The following is a 21,110-nucleotide window of genomic DNA, read 5'->3' on the forward strand; positions in this document are numbered from 1 at the left end:
CCAATGCAGAACTCATCATGATATTTTTTTTCAGTTACAGGTCATATGTTCTGTGGTTACACATTATGTTTCTTTAATGCAGTGGTTTCCATTGCCTTCTGCATCCTCACACCATTGGTTATAACTGTTTCTTCCCAAGGAGAAGAGGGTGCTTTTATCAGGCTATAAACACTGTTATAATTAAGTGAAATACATTAGAAATCTACACATTTGTATTAATTTTCTAGTCAATAACCATCAGTGTCTGAGCTAAGGTATAGGTGTTGGGATGGGAAGGAAGGGAGCTTATGTTAGTTAAATGGTGAATGACAAAATAGGTTATAGATTTTATTGCTAATGACTCTGAGTACAGTTACACCTAGTCAGTACATTTGGATGTTTTGGAAGTGACAGTGAAATGATATGTGTGTATGATTGGGAGGGTAGGATGTTGTGGTCTTCAGTCCTGAGACTGGTTTGATGCAGCTCTCCATGCTACTCTATCCTGTGCAAGCTTCTTCATCTCCCAGTACTTACTGCAACCTACATCCTTCTGAATCTGCTTAGTGTATTCATCTCTTGGTCTCCCTCTACAATTTTTACCCTCCACGCTGCTCTCCAATACTAAATTTGTGATCCCTTGATGCCTCAGAACATGTCCTACCAACCAATTCCTTCTTCTAGTCAAGTTGTGCCACAAACTTCTCTTCTCCCCAATCCTATTCAATACCTCCTCATTAGTTATATGATCTACCCATCTAACCAGCATTCTTCTGTAGCACCACATTTCGAAAGCTTCTATTCTCTTCTTGTCCAAACTATTTATCGTCCATGTTTCACTTTCATACAGGGCTACACTCCATACAAATACTTTCAGAACCAACTTCCTGACACTTAAATCTATACTCGATGTTAACAAATTTCTCTTCTTCATAAATGCTTTCCTTGCCATTGCCAGTCTACATTTTATATCCTCTCTACTTCGACCACCATCAGTTATTTTGCTCCCCAAATAGCAAAATTCCTTTACTACTTTAAGTGTCTCATATCCAGGGGAGGATATGAGATTGGTTTGTGAAGACTTTTTTTCTAGGGGAGAACAGCTACCACTTTCTATGTACACCCTTAATAAGAGAGTTGCACCTTGCTGGGTATACCCTTAATACGCATTCAAATTTAATTATTTGTCTGATCTCTTAATCAGCAGACAAATTCCCTCTGCATAAAAACAAGTGTCTGAGGCCCCAGCCAAACTGTGACACTGTCTTGAAACCCATCAGAATCAAAGCATTGGTAGTCATACCACTTTCTACTTATATGTAGAGATGGAAATCACTTGAAGCCAAGTCTGAGTTAAAGGGTGAATGTTTCAAAATGGCAAATCTGAACTGAAATGATGCAGAGAGTGGCTGAACATTTACATGCAAAATTTCAACATCTGCACTTGAGCAACTCTGACACTGGCTTTGGATTACACACTTGGGATTTCTTAATGTGCAACAATAGGCTCCAGAATTTAATTTCAGTTCAAAGTTCAATAAAATCTGTTGTGGTTGGCAGGAGAGCCAACACCGTGTTACTAGAGGAGGTCAAACGGCACTCATTTTAGCTCACGCAGGCTGGCGTGAGGTCTGGAACAGGACAAGGAAATTAGAATTTAGAAAAACGGTCGTAGCTGGTGGAATACTTAACTTTAATCCATTAATGATGAACGTCGCTGTTGATGGTACATGATTCACAATCTCAATAGTAACTGATAATGGCACCTTGCTAGGTCATAGCAAATGACATAGCTGAAGGCTATGCTAAACTATCGTCTCGGCAAAATGGGAACGTAAGTAGTCAGTGAACCATCGCTAGCAAAGTTGGCTGTACAACTGGGGTGAGTGCTAGGAAGTGTCTCTAGACCTGCCGTGTGGCGGCGCTCGGTCTGCAATCACTGATAGTGGCGACACACAGGTCCGACGTATACTACCGGACCGTGGCCGATTTAAAGGCTACCACCTAGCAAGTGTCGTGTCTTGCAGTGACAAAATCCATTAACAAAATTTCTTTACTGTAAAATTGGTGCATTAGATCATCAAAATCCTGAGCTGGTTGGAGGGTCCTGCCCATAGTGCTCAGCTGAGGAGAGATCTGGTGACCTTGTTTGCCAAGGTAAGGTTTGGCAAGCATGAAGACAAGCGGTAGGAACTCTTGCTGTATGTCAAAATGTAAGCCCAGAATAGCTTGTTGTGGAGGGCAACAAAACGAGGCATAGAATATCGTCAATGTACTGCTGCACTGTAAGGGAACCACAAATGACAACCAAGCGGGTATTTCTATGAAAAGAAATGACACCCCAGACCATCACTCCTGGTTGACTGGTCATATGGTGGGCAATTGTCAGGTTGGTATCTCTGCTGTCTGGCACACCACCAAACATGTCTTCCACCTGGAATCTCATTGACTGGAGTAGAATTGTCATCAGTTATGAGTCCCACTTCAGACTGAGCCGTGATGACCAGCTTAGACGTGTCTCCAGATGCCCGGATGGCTGTGCAATACCAATCTGACAGTTGCCCACCATATGGCATGACAGCCAGGAATGGTGGCCTAGGGTGTCATTTCTTTTCATTTCAAGACCCCTTTGGTTGTCACTTGCAGCACCCTTATATCACAGCAGTCTCTCAATGATATTCTATGCCTTGTTTTGTTGCCCTCAATGTCGAGTTATCTTGGGCTTACATTTTGGCAAGATAATGCCCACTCGCACATGGCAAGAGTTTCTACTGTTTGTCTTCATGCTTGGCAATCCCTACTTGACCAGCAAGCTCACCAGACCTCTCCCAAATTGAGAATGTTTGGAGCATTGTGGGCATGTAGAATGTTACTTCCCATCTCATTTTCTATCAACACTGAAACACAAAGGAGGTGATGTTATGATATGGGGACGTTATTTGTGGTTAGGTTGTGATCCCCTTATTGCACTTACGAATATGCTAAATGTGAAGGGATATGAACATATTTTACAACATTGCATTCCTTGTACAGTAGAGGATCAGTATGGATGTGAAGCCATTTTGTGTCACCATGGCAATGTACCCTATCACAACAAAGCATCTGTGAAACAGTGGTTTGTGGACAATAACATTGCTGATATGGGCTGGCTTGCCCAGAGACCCAACCTGAACCCACTGGAACTCTGATTTTGCTCCAGACACCAGCGTCTGATGTAGAGTTATATTGAAGGGATTAAACCACAGTCGAATGGAACAGCATGCATTTGGACATGCTACATCAGATTTAGTGAATTGGCACTGCTACAATCCAATAGCAAAAGGCACTGTGATCACATAATTCAGATCTTTTCCATGAGCTGTTCCATCCTGCTATATTTTAATTATTTTATTGTAACTCCACATTTGCACTTTGATGATAAGTAAGAGGACATATGACAACACAACAATTGCAAACATGACTGTAACTATCACATTTGTTAATATCCATTGTTCCAAGCCAATGTTTAGCTTTTTGACAAATAACAACTCATTTATGACTCTTGTGAATCTGCTCCTCCACCCATGAACTATGGACCTTGCCGTTGGTGGGAAGGCTTGCGTGCCTTAGTGATACAGATAACTGTATCGTAGATGCAACCACAACAGAGGGTATCTGTTGAGAGGCCAGACAAACATATGGTTCCTGAAGAGCGGCAGCAGCCTTTTCAGTAGTTGCAGGGGCAACAGTCTGGATGACTGACCTGGCCTTGTAACACTAACCAAAACGGCCTTGCTGTGCTGGTACTGTGAACAGATGAAAGCAAGTGGAAACTACAGCTGTAATTTTTCCTGAGGTCCTGCGCTTTACTGTATGGTTCAATGATGATGGTGTCCTCTTGGGTAAAATATTCTGGAGGATCTCCGGGCAGGGACTACTCAGGAGAATGTTGCTATCAGGAGAAAGAAAACTGGCATTCTACAGATCGGAGTGTCGAATGTCGGATCCCTTAATCCGGCAGGTAGGTTAGAAAATTTAAAAAAGGAAATGGGTAGGTTAAAGTTAGATATAGTGGGAATTAGTGAAGTTTGGTGGCAGGAGGAACAAGACTTCTGGTCAGGTGAATACAGGGTTATAAATACAAAATCAAATAGGGGTGATTTAGGAGTAGGTTTAATAATGAATAGGAAAGTAGGAATGTGGGTAAGCTACTACAAAAAGCATAGTGAATGCATTATTGTGGCCAAGATAGATACAAAGCCCATGCCTACCACAGTAGTACAGGTTTATATGTCAACTAGCTCCACAGATGAAAGACATTGATGAAATGTATGACGAGATAAAAGAAATTATTCAGATAGTGAAGGGAGATGAAAATTTAATAGTCATGGGTGATTGGAATTCGATAGTAGGAAAACAGAGAGAAGGAAAAATAGTAGGTGAATATGGATTGGGGGAAGAAATGAAAGAGGAAGCCATCTCGTAGAATTATGCACAGAGCATAACTTTATCATAGGTAATACTAGGTTCAAGAATCATAAAAGCAGGTTGTATACATGGAAGAAGCCTGGAGATACTGGAAGGTCTCACATAGATTATATAATGATTAGACAGAGATTCAGGAACCAGGTTTTAAATTGCAAGACATTTGCAGGGGCAGAAGTGGACTCTGACCACAATCTATTGGTTATGAACTGTAGATTGAAACTGAAGAAACTGCAAAAAGGTGGGAATTTGAGGAGATGGGACCTGGATAAACTGAAAGAACCAGAGGTTGTAGAGAGTTTCAGGGAGAGCATTAGGGAACGATTGACAAGAATGAGGGAAAGAAATACAGTAGAAGAAGAATGAGTAGCTTTGAGAGATGAAATAGTGAAGGCAGCAGAGGATCAAGTAGGTAAAAAGATGAGAGCTAATAGAAATCCTTGGGTAACAGAAGAGATATTAAATTTAACTGATGAAAGGAGAAAATATAAAAATGCAGTAAATGAAACAGGCAAAAAGGAATACAAATGTCTAAAAAATGAGATCGACAGGAAGTGCTGAGCAGGGATGGCTAGAGGATAAATGTAAGGATGTAGAGGTGCGTATCACTAGGGGTAAGATAGATACTGCCTACAGGAAAATTAAAGAGACCTTTGGAGAAAAGAGAACTACTTGCATGAATATCAAGAGCTCAGATGGAAACCTAGTTCTAAGCAAAGAAGGGAAAGCAGAAAGGTGGAAGGAGTATATAGAGGGACTATACAAGGGCAATGTTCTGAGGGCGTATTACAGAAATGGAAGAGTATGTAGATGAAGATGAAATGGGAGATATGATACTGCATGAAGAATTTGACAGAGCACTGAAAGACCTAAGTCAAAACAAAGGTCCTGGGAGTAGACAACATTCCATTAGAACTACTGACAGCCTTGGGACAGCCAGACCTAACAAAACTCTACCATCTAGTGAGCAAGATGTATGAGGCGGGTGAAATACCCTCAGACTTCAAGAAGAATATAATAATTCCAATTCCAAAGAAGCCAACCTCGGGGAAGATCAGTTTGGATTCCGTAGAAATGTTGGAACACGTGCGGCAATACTGACCCTACGACTTATCTTAGAAGAAAGATTAAGGAAAGGCAAACCTATGTTTCTAGCATTTGTAGACTTAGAGAAAGCTTTTGACAGTGTTTACTGGAATAATCTCTTTCAATTTCTGAAGGTGGCAGGGGTAAAATACAGGGAGCGAAAGGCTATTTACCATTTGTATGGAAACCAGATGGCAGTTATAAGAGTTGAGGGGCATGAAAGGGAAGCAGTGGTTGGAAAGGGATTGAGACAGGGTTGTAGCCTATCCCCGATGTTATTCAATCTGTATATTGAGCAAGACGTAAAGGAAACAAAAGAAAAATTCGGAGTAGGTATTAAAATCCATGGAGAAGAAATGAAAACTTTGAGGTTCGCCGATGACATTTTAATTCTGTCAGAGACAGCAAAGGGCCTGGAAGAGCAGCTGAACGGAATGGACAGTGTCTTGAAGGGAGGATATAAGACGAACATCAACAAGAGCAAAACGAGGATAATGAAATGTAGTCGAATTAAATCGGGTGATGCTGTGGGAATTAGATTAGGAAGTGAGATGCTAAAGTATTAAATGAGTTTTTCTATTTGGGGAGCGAAATAACTGATGTTGGTCGAAGTAGAGAGGATATAAAATGTAGACTGGCAATGGCAAGGAAATCATTTCTGAAGAAGAGAAATTTGTTAACGTCGAGTATAGATTTAAGTGTCAGGAAGTCGTTTCTGAAAGTATTTATATGGAGTGTAGGCATCTATGGAAGTGAAATGTGGATGATAAATAGTTTAGACAAGAAGAGAATAGAAGCTTGTGAAATGCGGTGCTACAGAAGAATGCTGATGATTAGATGGGTAGATCACATAACTATTGAAGAGGCATTGAATAGAATTGGAGAGAAGAGAAATTTGTGTCACAACTTGACTAGAAGAAGGGATCGGTTGGTAGAGCATATTCTGAGGCATCAAGGGATCAATTATTATTATTATTATTATTATTATTATTATTATTATTATTGTGGTTGTTGTTGTTGTTACTGTTTTTATTATTATTCTGTTAAATAAGCAGATGTGAGTTACTGTTTCCTACCCACTACTTTTTACATATTACAATAAAAAAAATACTTCTACGGAATAGAAGGAGTTGTCAAGGAGACACCTTTTCAGTTTTTTTTTTTTTTTTTTTTTTTTTTCAAATTTTACTTTGCTATTCGTCATACTTTTATGAGATGCTACCAAAAATATCCAAGAATTTCATTCTAAAAATCAGAAAACTATACTTACGTCCTAATGTACTCTGCCGCCTTCAAACTAGTCACCTTTGGCATGCATGAAATGATCCCAGCATTGTTCCCATCTATGGAACCATTCCTGGAAGTTTGAAGGGCGAAGGGTGTTCAGGACCCGTTGCGATTCCCCGTGGATGTCTTCAATCAATTCAAAACATCACCCTTTCAACTTTAGGAACAGGTAGAAGTCGTACGGGGCTAATCTGGTGAGTAGGGAGAGTGGGGGAGTCATTGCTATGTTGTTCGTTGACCAGGAATTCTTTCACAATGAGCCAGGTGTGTATGGGTGCATTGTCATGGTGTACCAAGAAGTCTTTCTTTCTCTGCAACTCTGGCTATTTGCATTGAACATTTTCCGTCACTCCTGTCAGAACCTTGCAGTAGAACTGCCCATTGCCAGTCAGATCAAGTGGAACAAACTCCTTATGCACTATTTCCCAAACAAAAAAAAAAGATCAGCATTAACTTCATATTGGTGTAAACTTATTGAGCTTTGTCCTGACACGCACCACTACAACTCACAATTGCATGCATCAAAGACGACACAACATTTTGCCGCAGTAGCTAGGATGTGTACCGCAAGACATCTAGTGGCAGAATGTTGTAGTGCTACTGGTTTGACAGGTACAATGAATTTTTTTTCGATATTTTGGGCAGCATCTCATATATCACTTGGTAAGTTACCAAAACTTTTAGTTGCGATAATGTGCAACCCCGTTTTGTGCCAGATATGGAGTAATGAATGTCATTTTTCCTTCACCTATTGTAATAATGTACACCATTGTTACTTTTGAACTGCAGTGGATTATTTCCAACAAACTTCATAAGGGAACAAATATACTGTGAAGCAGAAGTCATAATGGCCAATGACTTAAATAGGTGTCTACAAGATGACTGTGGGCATATTATTCTTACAGCATTGTTTTGAGCAATGAAGACTTTCTTTCTTAAAGATGAACTACCTTAGAACATTATTCCTTACGACATTATTGAATGGAAATATGCAAAATATGTCAACTTCCTGATTTGTGTCTCCTCAAAATTTGCAGTGATTCTAAGTGCCACCAGTGGTTACACAGAAATGCAGAGTTTCACAGATAAATTATCTTTATGGTGGTAGAACCCGGGAAATCTCCTTATTGCAAACCAGTTTTCATTTGTTTTTAACCATTCAAACTGGGCTACTTCCCTCATAAACATAAGCTTCACATTTGTTTAGAGTTTCACTTGCAATGCTCAGTTTGGATAACCACTGCAGGTGATTGAGGAAAATTGTGGCTTTTCTGTTACCACAACTCCAGAAGCACTTACCTGTTGCATGAGTCAGTAAAACACACGTTCTGTTCATGCCACTCTGTCCCCACTCCAGCATTTCCCTCTTTACATGAAAATGAAAGTCATTTTCTATGTAGCCCTCATTTTTTGCCTTATAATGTGTGCTACACATTGGCTAAGTTTCATGTCATTTGGCACATCACTTTACTATTGTTCCATGTGATTCATCGCAGGATGTCGGAGGATAAAAGCAGTCAAGTAGATGGCAGCACGCAGGAACTGGCAAAACCTGTGCAGGACCAAGGGAGTCAAGCGACAAACCACAGAGACGAGGCCCAGGAGGAAATAAAAAGACTGCAAGAACAGATCAAGGTAAGGAGACCCTGGAAAGCAGCTAGGGACACCTCATCTCATTATTCTGCCAATGCAAATTTCTCAAAGATACTTTATACCTTGTGCAGTAATCAACATACTCATACATTGAGGTGTCAAAAATCATGGGATACCTCCTAATATCGTGTTGGACCTTCTTTTGTCTGACATAGTGCAGAAACTCGATGTAGCATGGATTTAACAAGTCACTGGTAGTCCCATGCAGAAATATTGAGCCACGGTTTCTCTATAGCCGTCCACGATTTCAGGATTTTGGGCACAAACTAGCCTCCTGATTATGTTCCATAAATGTTCTGTGGCATTCAGGTCAGGTGATCTGGTTGCCCAAATTATTCACTCAAATTGTCCAGAATGTTCTTCAGGCCAGTTGCGAACAGTTGGGACCCAGTGACATGACACATTGTCATCCATAAAAGTTCTATAGTTGTTTGGGAAAATAGCATCCATGAATGGCTGCTGTTGGTCTCCAAGCAGCCAAACCCATCCATTTTCAGCCAATGATCAGTTCAGCTGGGCCAGAGGACCCAGTCCATTCCATGTAAACACAGCCCACATCAATATGGAGCCACCACCAGCTTGCACAGTACCTAGTGACAACTTGGGTCTGTGATTCTGTGGGGTCTGCGCCACACACAAAACCTACAATCAGCTCTTACCAACTGAAATCGTGACTCATCTGACCAGGCCACAGCTTTCCAGCCAACTAGGCTCCAACCGATATGATCACAAGCCCAAGACAGTTACTGCAGGTGACGTCATGCTATTAGCAAAGGCACACACATTGGTCATCTGCTGCCATAGCCCATTAACACCAAATTTTGCTGCACTGTCCTAATGACTACATTCATTGTATCTCCCACATTGATTTCTGTATTTATTTAACACAGTGATTTCTGTATTTATTTTACACAGTGTTGCTTGTCTGTTTGCATTGACAACTCTACGCAAATGCTGTTGCTCTCTGGGGGAGCTCCAGTAATATATCTCATGTATTGAAGCTCCAGAAGAAAATTACCAGAAATATGTGCACTGCGCAGCAAAGAGAATCATGTCATCCATTATTACAGAAACTAAAAATTTTGACTGTCCCCTCCCTATACATATATGAGCTAATGATATTTTTACACAACAAACCAGAATTGTTCATTAAAAACCAATCTGATTATCCATACTGTACAAGGAATAAAGATAATTTTATGCTTCCTGCCCATAGATTGAAATTATATGCTCAGACCCAACAATATATGGGCATAAAGGTCTACAACAAACTTAAAGGCAAAAACATTCTAAACATGGAACTAGAGACACTAAAAAAGAAATTACATGAAATTCTTATTCACAAATGTTATTACTCATTAGAAGAGTTCATGGAAGATGAAGTGATAATTTGATGAGAATCCAACCGCAAATTAGCATTATATTGTGAAAAAAAAAAGCAATTTGGCCATTATCGAGAAAGATGTTTACCTATGCTGGAAAATAAGAAAATGTAGATACTGCTACATACACTAAATATAGTTTTAAAAATTAATATTAGATTCTAGTTTGTAATTTTTGACATGTCTCCTGTACGATAATCACATGATTTGTAAGTGTATGTTATAAGACTAAAAAATTACAATTCACAATTCACAATTTGTTCATTAAGTGAAGGCCTTCAGCCACTGCATTGCCCTTGATGAAAGGTAATACCTGAAATCTGGTATTCTCAGCACACTCATGACACTATGTATCTCAGAATATTGTATTCCCTAATGATTTCCAAAATGTAATGTCCCACACATCTAGCTCCAACTACCACTCTGCATTCAAAGTCTTTTAATTCCTGTTGTATGGCCATAATCACATTGGAAATGTTTTTACAGGAATTATCCAAGTGCAAATGACAGCTCCACCAATACACTGCCTGATTATACCTTGTGTACACAATACTAATGCCATCTTTATATGTGCACATTACTATCCCATGATTTTTGTCACCTCAGTGTAACAGAGTCCCATAATTGGGGAGTGAATGTTGGAGAGCAGCTGTGGGAATCCTGCACCACCACTTATTGCAAGATCCTAGTGGAGGTGGTTTGCTGTTGCCTTCCTCCAACTTGTTATGTAATGTCATGTGGTTTACTGTGATGAGTGCTTGTACGAGGGGCATTTGAAAAGTCCATGCAAAGTCCAAGACATGGAACCACCAGAGTGTATCGAGGTCATGTTTAGTTAGTAGCATCTTTGGAAAGAATGCACACCAAGTTTCAGCCATATTGGTCTATTTCTTTGTGTTTAGCATTTGTGTGAATCAAGGAAGTTGAGTGATTGTCAAAAAATGGGCGAAAAAGAATTTCATGTGGTGATTAACCATTACTTTATGAAAGGCAAAACGTCTCAGGAGACTAAAGTGAAGCTTGATAAACATTACGGTGGCCCTGCACCTTCGATTAGAACAGTTTATAAGTGGTTTCAAAATTTTAGGAGTGGCCATATGGGCACAAATGATGCTGAATGTTCTGGGCGCCCTGTGGAGGTTACGGCTCCAGAAATAATTGATAAAACCCATTATATGGTGATGGATGACAGAAGACTTAAAGTGCGTGACATTTCTAGTGCTGTGGGCATCTCAAATATGGGTAAATAATATTTTGCATGAACATTTGGACATGAGAAAGCTATCCGCAAGATGGGTTCTGCGACTGCCCACGCTTGACCAAAAACGGAATCATGTGAAGTGTTGCAAGGATGGTTTGCAGCTGTTCAGGAAGAATCCACAGGACTGTGAATGAAACATGGATACATTAATATACTCCTGAGACCAAATAACAATCCAAACAATGGGTTACCAAGGGAGAATTTGCACCAAAAAAGGCGAAGACCATTCCTTCAGCCAGAAAGGTTATGGCGATTGTCTTTTGGGATTCGCAAGAGATGATCCTCATTGACTATCTGGAAAAGAATAAAACTATTACAGGTGCATATTATTCATTGTTATTGGATCGTTTGAAAACCAAGCTGCAAGAAAAATGCAGGCGATTGGACCGCAAAAAAGTAATTTTCCATCACGACAATGCACCAGCACACACCTCAACAGCTGTTTCACAAAATTAATGGAAATAGGATTCCAACTCGTTTCACATCCCCCCTATTCTCCAGACTTTGCTCCCTCAGACTACTGTTTGTTCCCCAATTTGAAGAAATGGCAGGCGGGACAAAGATTTTATTCAAACGAGGAGGTGATTGCAGCAACTAATAGCTATTTTGCAGACTTTGACAATTCCTATTATTTGGAAGGGATCAACAAATTAGAACAGTGTTGGACGAAGTGTATAAGTTGAAAAGGAGACTATGAGGAAAAGTAAAAAAGGTTTACCCCAAAACACATAGGTAGTTTTTATTTTTGCACGGACTATTCAAACGCCCCTCATACATTGGTGAACACAGTCCTCAGATGTGAACGCAATCGAACATCCATGGGACCTGTTGAAGATGGCCATTGCACAGTGTCCAAATCGACATGACAATCTTCAGGACCTCACGAAGCTGCAATTGAGGAGTGGGACCTGATACTGAAAGGTAAAGTTGATGGTCTTATCCAGAGCATGTCTCAGAGAGAGGAAGATCTCATCCATGTGTGGGGAGGATATACTAATTACTAATGCCTGATAATCACACCATGAGGTAAAGATTTTCCCTATTTTTGTTTTCAAAGTGTACACTTAGAAGAGAGCCTGCTTTGTTTTAGCACTAGTACAATGTACTTTACAATGAGCACCATGCTCCTTCTTCTCTCTCATCTGTATGCAACAGAGTAAGTCACATACATTACATTTTACATAATGTTCATCGCTAGTACAGGCTCTTTGGTTCTTCCTTGGTGAGCCACCATAAGACCTTCCATCAGCGGATGCGTGGAGTAACACGTCCACCACAGCAAGTGACAATGTCCATATACCACTGCTGCCCACAGGAGGTGTGCAACTCCTGCGTATATTGTTGGCTCTGCATTAACAGAAGACTGATGACAATGTTTACTCTAGCTCAGTTAACTTAAAAATAATAGTTTTTTTCTCTATATTCAAGTGAATATCTTTCATTTCTTGAAGAGACTAAGAGTGTGCCATGGATTTTCCTGATGATATGTCATGTTATACTACACACTGCACACAAGCCTCTAAAAATGGCATATTTCATAATTGGTGTTGTCTCCACAGTTGAAGATTTATTGCAGAAATATTTCTTTTTGGTCAGTTATGTTTTGGGTTCCAGCTGCGTAACAGAAGCCTAATGAACCAATTATTATACCAGTTACATCAGGCAAATACAATAATGCATTCATCCCTCTTTTACAGACAAATACTGCAGAACGGGAAGGGTTTGAGAAACGCTTGCAGCTGCAAGAGAGTGAGCTGGCAGAGTTGCGTCAGAAGCTGGCTACTGCCACCAAGGGCAATGAGTCACTGGACGAACTGCGAGCAGCTCTGGCAAAGGCTTCGGAACTCCTGCGTGACAAGGATGCTGTGTGCAACAGCCAAGAGCTCAAGAACAAGGCACTCCTCAACCAGGTCTGCCCCAGTGTTCTGCTTTATATTTTGTACATATATTACTTTTCCTGAACACTATCATGCCCATCACCATTCACCCATTGCCGGATGTATGTAGATACAACCCACACATTTGTTGATCAAAATGTAATCATGGTGTTGTACAAACAACTGCAAAGAAAACCAAACATAAGTTTGGAAAGGAAATCAAAATTTAAGAGGGATAACAAATTAAAACTTTGAGTTTTGTTGATGACACTGTAATTCTCTCATAGATGGTAAGAGTCTTGGAAGAGCAGTTAAATGCAATGGGTAGTGTTATGAAAAGAGGTTGTAAGATGAACAACTATAAAAGTAAAACAAGTGTAACGAATGTAGCTGCATTAAATAACATACAGGGTGGTCCATTGATAGTGACAGGGCAAAATATCTCACATAATAAGCATCAAACAAAAAAACTACAAAGAATGAAACTCGTCTAGCTTGATGGGGGAAACCAGATAGCACTATGGTTGGCCCACTAGATGGTGCCGCCATAAGTCAAACAGATATCAACTGCGTTTTTTTCAATAGTAACCCCCATTTTGTATTACATATTTGTGTAGTACATAAAGAAATATGAATGTTTTAGTTGGATCACTTTTTTCGCTTTGTGGTAGATGGCACTGTAATAGTCACAAATGTTTAAGTACGTGGTACCACGTAACATTCTGCCAGTGTGGACGGTACTTGCTTTGTGATACATTACCCGTGTTATAATGGACCATTTACCAATTGCGGAAAAGGTCGATATCGTGTTGCTGTATGGCTGTCATGATCAAAATGCCCAACAGGTGTGTGCTATGTATGCTGCTCGGTATCATGCACGACATCATCCAAGTGTCCAGACCGTTTGCCAGATAGTTATGTTATTTATGGAAACAGGAAGTTTTCAGCCACATATGAAACATCAACCACGACCTGCAACAAATGATGATGCCCAAGTAGATGTTTTAGCTGCTGTCGCGGCTAATCTACACATCAGTAGCAGACAAATTGCGCGAGAATCGGGAATCTCAAACACGTCGGTGTTGAGAATGCTACATCAACATCGATTGCATCCGTACCATATTTCTGTGCACCAGGAATTGCACGGCGATGACTTTGAACGTTGTGTACAGTTCTGCCACTGAGCAAAAGAGAAATTAAGAGACGATGACAGATTTTTTTGCATGTGTTCTATTTAGCGACAAAGCATCATTAAGCAACAGTGGTAACGTAAACTGGCATAATATGCACTATTGAGCAACGGAAAATCCACGATGGCTGCGACAAGTGGGACATCAGTGACCTTGGCGGTTTAAAAAAAAAAAAACGGTGATGCTTTTCTCAGCCAACCATAGAGCAAGCGCTATCATCAATGGGGAGGTGCAGGTAACAGTTCTCAGTTCTGCACAACTTTTAACTGTGCCGCACCTACTTCGCAATGCCATGATCGCCGGCTGCCTCTGTTTTGCCATTCTCCACTGTGTGGCGTTTCACAACTTCACACGATCAATGTCTTTATGTCGTTTTCAAGTGTGAAGTAGCATGCATGCAATTTTTGATCATTTTTCATCTCGTCATTTAGCAATGAGCAAAAGAAAGTGTCTATTTCATTTTAACATGCAGCTGGAATACAAGTTTTTAAAACTGTGTAATAACAGTAACAATTAAAGTGTTTATTGCAAGCTATGTACTGGAGAATTTTCTGTTGTGTATAAAGGAAGGAGTGCTGTTAAAGACCACCTGAAATCACCTAAACATAAGAATGTTATTAATGATACAGCATCACTAAGTGTAAGAATTTTTTTTAAAGGCGAGGATGGGAATAACACTGATCTGCCGTCTGCTGCTAAAGAGGCTATGTTTTCATGCACACAGCTAGAGATGAACAGCATTTCTGAAAAAAAAAGTTATGTTCAGTGAAAAATACAATAGAATAAACAAAGTTAATGTTCCATTGAGCTGCTTTAACTAAGATATGTTTTGGGATGGACCCAAGAAATATGGAAAGTCTAGTAATAGGAAACCTTTTCTGAGGTTATTTATCTGGACTGTAACTATCACATAGGTCTATTGGGAGTAAATCAGATAGCAGACTTAGGTATGTTGGTAGAATAGTAGGGAAATGCAATCAGTCTACAAAGGAGACTGCTTTCAAATCACTCATGTGACCCATCCTAGAATATTGCTGAAATGTATGGAACCCATAACAAATAAAACTAGCAGAGGATACTGAATGTATACTGAGAAAGGCAGTATGAATGGTCACAAGTTTGTTTGACTCATGGGAGAGTGTATTAAGATGCTGAAACAACTGAACTGGCAGATTCTTGAAGAAAGTCGGAAACTATGCTGAGAAAGTCTACTAAGAGAATTTCAAGAATCGGCTTTAAATGATGACTCTAGGAATATACTAAAACTTCCTACGTATCATTTCCATATGGATAATGAAGACAAGATTAGATTAATTACAGCATGTGCATAGACATTTAAACAATCATTTCTCTTGTGCTCCATAGGTGAATGGAATGGGAAAAACCCATAATAACTGGTACAGTGGAATGTACCCTCTGTTGTGCACTTCACAGTGGTTCACAGAGTATAGATGTAGATGTAGATTTATGGACGTGAAGCAGGAATGGTAAACAGTTCAGACAAGAAGAGTATAGAAGTTCTTGCAAAATAGTGCTACTGAAGAATGATGAAGTTTAGTTGGATATATTGTGTAACTAATTATGAGCTATTCACCTTAATCAGGAGAAAAGGGATTTTGTGGTACAACTTGACTAAAAGAAGGGATTGGCTGATAGGATACATTCTGAGACATCAAGAAACTGTCAGTTTGGTAATGAAGGGAAGTGTGCAGAGGAGTAATAATTGTAGAGTGAGACCAAGAAAGTAATATACTAATCAGGTTCAAATGGGTGAAGGTTGCAGTAGGGATGGGAAAACCAACTGGTTAAAATTGATACCAGTATTTTAGTTCTGAATAGCATATATTTTAAGGTATTTGTTTGGTCTCAGTTATAACAGGTGTTTTTTTTATTTTTTACTAATACATATCAATCAACCATAACAGCAGTGCTAAGGTTTTTCATTTTTAAATAAACCGTTTTTGAAAAAGGAGTAATTTTTTTCTGTCAAATTTGCATTGGTTTGAAATATTGTGCTATTCAAGAAAATTGGAAAAACAATCAGTGCTATTGTAATAACAGTGCTGACAGAAATGAGCAACAAACACATGGCATAAGAACTGGGACAGCACTGCTGAGACAATGATGTCCTTGCTGCTGTGTATTGCAACTGAGAAACTGTTATTTCATAAACCAGTTATTTTGAGTGGTTTTAGCAGTCAGGTTAAACTGGTGTGGTGAAAAACTTATATAACTGAAAACTGGTTGTTCCAGTGGAGAGCTTATCAAACCAGCCTTCATGAAAAAGATCACATCTACACGAAGCAAATATGACGTAAAAACGATGGTAACACAAATACTGACAAATAGCAGTGACATTACACTCCGTGATCAAAAGTATCCAGACACCTGGCTTAAAATGACTTACAAGTTTGTGGCACCCTCCATCGGTAATTCTGGAATTCATTGTGGTGTTGGCCCCACCCTTAGCCTTGATGACGGCTTCCACTCTCACAGGCATACGTTCAATCAGGTGCTGGAAGGTTTCTTGGGGAATGGCAGCCCATTCTTCACTGAGTGCTGCACTGAGGAGAGGTATCTCTGTCAGTTGGTGAGGCCTGCTATGAAGTCAGCATTCCAAATCATTCCAGGCCAGGACTCTGTGCAGGCCAGTTCATTACAGGGATGTTGTCGCCGTGTAACCACTCCACCACAGGCCGTGTATTATGAACAGGTGCTCGATCATGCTGAAAGATGCAATCACCATCCCTGAATTGCTCTTCAACAGTGGGAAGCAAGAAGGTGCTTCAAACATCAATATAGGCCTGTGCTGTGATGATGCCACCCAAAAAAACAAGGGGTGCAAGCCCTCTCCATGGAAAGCACAACCACACCGTAACACCACCACCTCCGAATTTTACTGTTGGCACTACACACACTGGCAGATGATGTTCACCGGGCATTTGCCGTACCCACATCCTGCCATCGGATCGCTACATTGTGTACCATGATTTGTCACTTCACACAACATTTTTCCACAGTTCAATCGTCCAATGTTTACGCTCATTACACCAAACGAAGTGTCATTTGGCATTTACTGCCATGATGTGTGGCTTATGAGCAGCCACTCTACCATGAAATCCAAGTTTTCTCACCTCCTGCCTAACTGCCATAGTACTTCCAGTGGATCCTGATGCACTTTGTAATTCCTGTGTGATGGTATAGATAGATGTCTGCCTATTACACATTACAACCCTCTTCAACTGTTGGTGGCCTCTGTCAGTCAACAGATGAGGTCAGCCTGTACGCTTTTGTGCTGTACATGGCCCTTCACGTTTCCACTTCACTAGCACATCAGAAACAATGGACCTAGGAATGTTCAGGAGTGTGGAAATCTCACGTACAGACGTATGACACAAGTGACACCCAATCACCTGACCACATTTGAAGTCCGTGAGTTCTGCGGAGTGCCCCATTCTCCTCTCTCATGATGTCTAATGACCACTGAGGTCGCTGACATGGATTACCTGGCAGTAGGTGGCACCTAATATGAAAAACATATGTTTTGTGGGTTTCCGGATACTTTGATCACATAGTGTATAAACAAACCGAATGGAGAGTTCACCCTTGTTCAGTGAATGGGTAGTACCCTGTACTATGCCTTCACAATGGTTTGCAGAGTATGGATATTAATGTTGATGTGTTTGATAGCTTAAGTGATTTAACAAAAAATGAGTGAAAAATAAATTATCTGTATCATTAAGCAACTAGCCGAAAGCCCTGTCAGTTACAGGTTGCCAGTCTGACAGCTTGCAGGGATAACAAAAAAATTGATTTTTGATATTTTGTGTAATTATTTAGTGAATTAAAAGATTTAAAAGCTGCCATAATCTACTTATTAATGTATATAATCTTATGTTAAAAGTTAACCTCTGTAAGGCAAGTATTATAGTTAGAAACTGCATGTTTGTCTTGAGTCAATGTGACTAACAGTGTGCAAATATCTGGACTTTATTCATCAAATATTTGATAATGGAAGTACTTAGTGGCTTCCAACAAACTTTAACATAATTTCAAACATTTAAAAACTATTTCTTCCTAGCACTCCACATTAAAGTGAAAGTTTATCACTTTCTACATTTTCATTGTTCACGCAGAAAAACTTCAACATCAGTATTTCACTACTAACTCTATTCTCAGCACAGTCTGCAGACAGTATCCACGTATATACTACTGACTGTACCTGCAAAATTACTTCATTGCACAACACATAATTCAGGAGAAACGTCATAGACGTTTAGATGCATGAAGAACTAGCCTTTGCTTAAAATGAAGTGCACATTACTCAAACTATATTAATCCAATGTTTCATAATTGAAATGCTTAGTGACTTCCAGCAAATTTTAAGCATAATTCCAAACCTTTTCTAAACTTTTTCTCACTTACATGATTACTATAAACTATTTAGCACATTAACTTATTTGTAAAGTAATCAGACATTTGCAGTTGTTTTATACATGGGAGTTCAATTCTTTAAGGAATCAGAGGTTTTCTAATAGTGCACAAAACTGTTGACAATTTTGCAAGCCAGTTTTTGACTTGTCGTTTGTTGGTACTCTTCTCCTGATCTTCGGCTGACAGTCAATTAGTGCTCAGCAAAGGATCCCGAGGTGAGCACTGACAGGCAACATGTCAAATTATAATATTTTTGTTTGATCTCAACTACTAGGTAACTTTATGCAGAATTTCTGACACTGAAAACAGAAATTGAGGCTGATTGGTATTTATCATCATCATTCCATCGTATTTGATGGGTCAGTGAGTAAAGCTTCTTCTCCAATTACAGTCTTTTTAACTTCTCTCCCTCTTCAGTGCTGTCCCTTTCTGCTCTTGTCTTTGCCATATCCTTGTACCTCACTCTTTGTCATCCTCTGGGGTTTTGCCTCTGCATTTCAAATCATACATTAGACTTTAAATGATAGATAGATACACTACTCGCCATTAAAATTGCTTCACCAAGAAGAAATGCAGATGATAAACGGGTATTCATTGGACAAATATATTATACTAGAACTGACATGTGATTACATTTTTACGCGATTTGGGTGCATAGATCCTGAGAAATCAGTACCCAGAACAACCACCTCTAGCTGTAATAAAAGCCTTGACATGCCTGGGCATTGAGTCAAACAGAGCATGGATGGTGTGTACAGGTACAGCTGCCCATGCAGCTTCAACACGATACCACTGTTCATCAAGAGTAGTGACTGGCGTATTGTGACGAGCCAGTTGCTCGGCCACCATTGACCAGACATTTTCAATTGGTGAGTGATCTGGAGAATGTGCTGGCCAGGGCAGCAGTTGAACATTTCCTGAATCCAGAAAGGCCTGTACAGGACCTGCAACATGCGGTCGTGCATTATCCTGCTGAAGTGTAGGGTTTTGTAGGGATCGAAAGAAGGGTAGAGCCACGGGTCGTAACACATCTGAAAAGTAATGTCCACTGTTCAAAGTGCCGTCAATGCGAACAAGAGGTGACCGAGAGGTGTAACCAATGGCACCCCATACCATCATACCGGGTGATACGCCAGTATGGAGATGACGAATACATGCATCCAATGTGTGTTCACCACAATGTCGCCAAACATGGATGTGACCATCATGACGCTGTAAACAGAACCTGGATTCATCCGAAAAAATGACGTTTTGCCATTCATGCACCCAGGTTCATCATTGAGTACACCATGGCAGGTGCTCCTGTCTGTGATGCAGCGTCAAGGGTAACCATAGCCATGGTCTCTGAGCTGATAGTCCATGCTGCTGCAAACATCATCGAACTGTTCGTGCAGATGGTTGTTGTCTTGCAAATGTCCCCATCTATTGACTCAGGGATTGAGACGTGGCTGCACGATCCATTACAGCCATGTGGATAAGATGCGTGTCATCTCGACTGCTAGTGATACGAGGCCATTGGGATCCAGCATGGCATTCCATATTACCCTCCTGAACCCACTGATTCCATATTCTGCTTACAGTCACTGGATATTGACCAACGCGAACAGCAATGTCGCGATACGATAAACCGCAATCACGATAGGCTACAACCCGACCTTTATCAAAGTCAGAAACGTGATGGTACACATTTCTCATCTTTACACGAGGCATCACAACGTTTCACCAGCCAACACCGGTCATCTGCTGTTTGTGTATGAGAAATCGGTTGGAAGCTTTCCTCATGTAAGCACATTGTACGTGTTGCCACTGGCACCAATCTTGTGTGAATGCTCTGGAAAGCTAGTCATTTGCACATCACAGCTTCTTCTTCCTGTCGGTTAAATTTCGCATCTGTAGCATGTCATCTTCATGGTGTAGCAATTTTAATGGCCAGTAGTGTAGATTTAGTCATCTCATAACATGCAGTTTCAAATCATTGTTGATTTGATGGCATTAGAGACATATCACAGTGTTTAAATTATTTTATTTCCATTTCTGAGATATTGCTACACAATTACATACTACTGTTTCCAGTATACAGAAGTAAATGTATAATTTCCTTGTTTAAACTGTAAAACTATCCTCAAAGAATTCTTCAGTAGAATAGTGGCACTTTTCAATCAGAGAGGTCTAAAGTAATCGTCTCAGTGAACCTAACTCCAAGTTAAATATATTACAGACTTTTACTTTTCTGTAAATTTGTACCCCATATACTCTGGTGTTTGGGTATAGAGTTTGAAACCACATATGGGAGTTTAAAATTCTCTGTGTGGTGAGTGCTGTAGTTGTGGCTGAAATGGAAAGAATTAAGTACCGGTTGATTTTTACATAAGAATTACAATACCTCTTATATGTAAAGGGAAGGAATAGATAGTATTTTTAGATTTCTTTAACAGTTTTCATCATGAAGCCTGTTGTTTGTCAATTTTTTTTTTGTAATACTAGGAGTCTCATGACA

The 21,110-nt window shown here is 40.0% G+C and overlaps 1 protein-coding gene across 1 annotated transcript in view; it reads left to right on the forward strand.

The window, feature by feature from the left end:
• The window catches only part of LOC126109637 (intermediate filament protein ifa-1), a 59,790-nt gene that overhangs the window by 23,360 nt on the left and 15,320 nt on the right, over positions 1–21,110 (forward strand). The window contains exons 2-3 of the mRNA XM_049914684.1: positions 8,313–8,451; positions 12,810–13,022. Coding sequence (XP_049770641.1) covers positions 8,314–8,451; positions 12,810–13,022 — 351 coding nt within the window. The 5' untranslated portion in view covers position 8,313. The remainder of the gene's footprint in view (positions 1–8,312; positions 8,452–12,809; positions 13,023–21,110) is intronic.

Source organism: Schistocerca cancellata, chromosome 12 (genome assembly GCF_023864275.1).
Source record: "Schistocerca cancellata isolate TAMUIC-IGC-003103 chromosome 12, iqSchCanc2.1, whole genome shotgun sequence".
Taxonomy (NCBI): domain Eukaryota; kingdom Metazoa; phylum Arthropoda; class Insecta; order Orthoptera; family Acrididae; genus Schistocerca; species Schistocerca cancellata.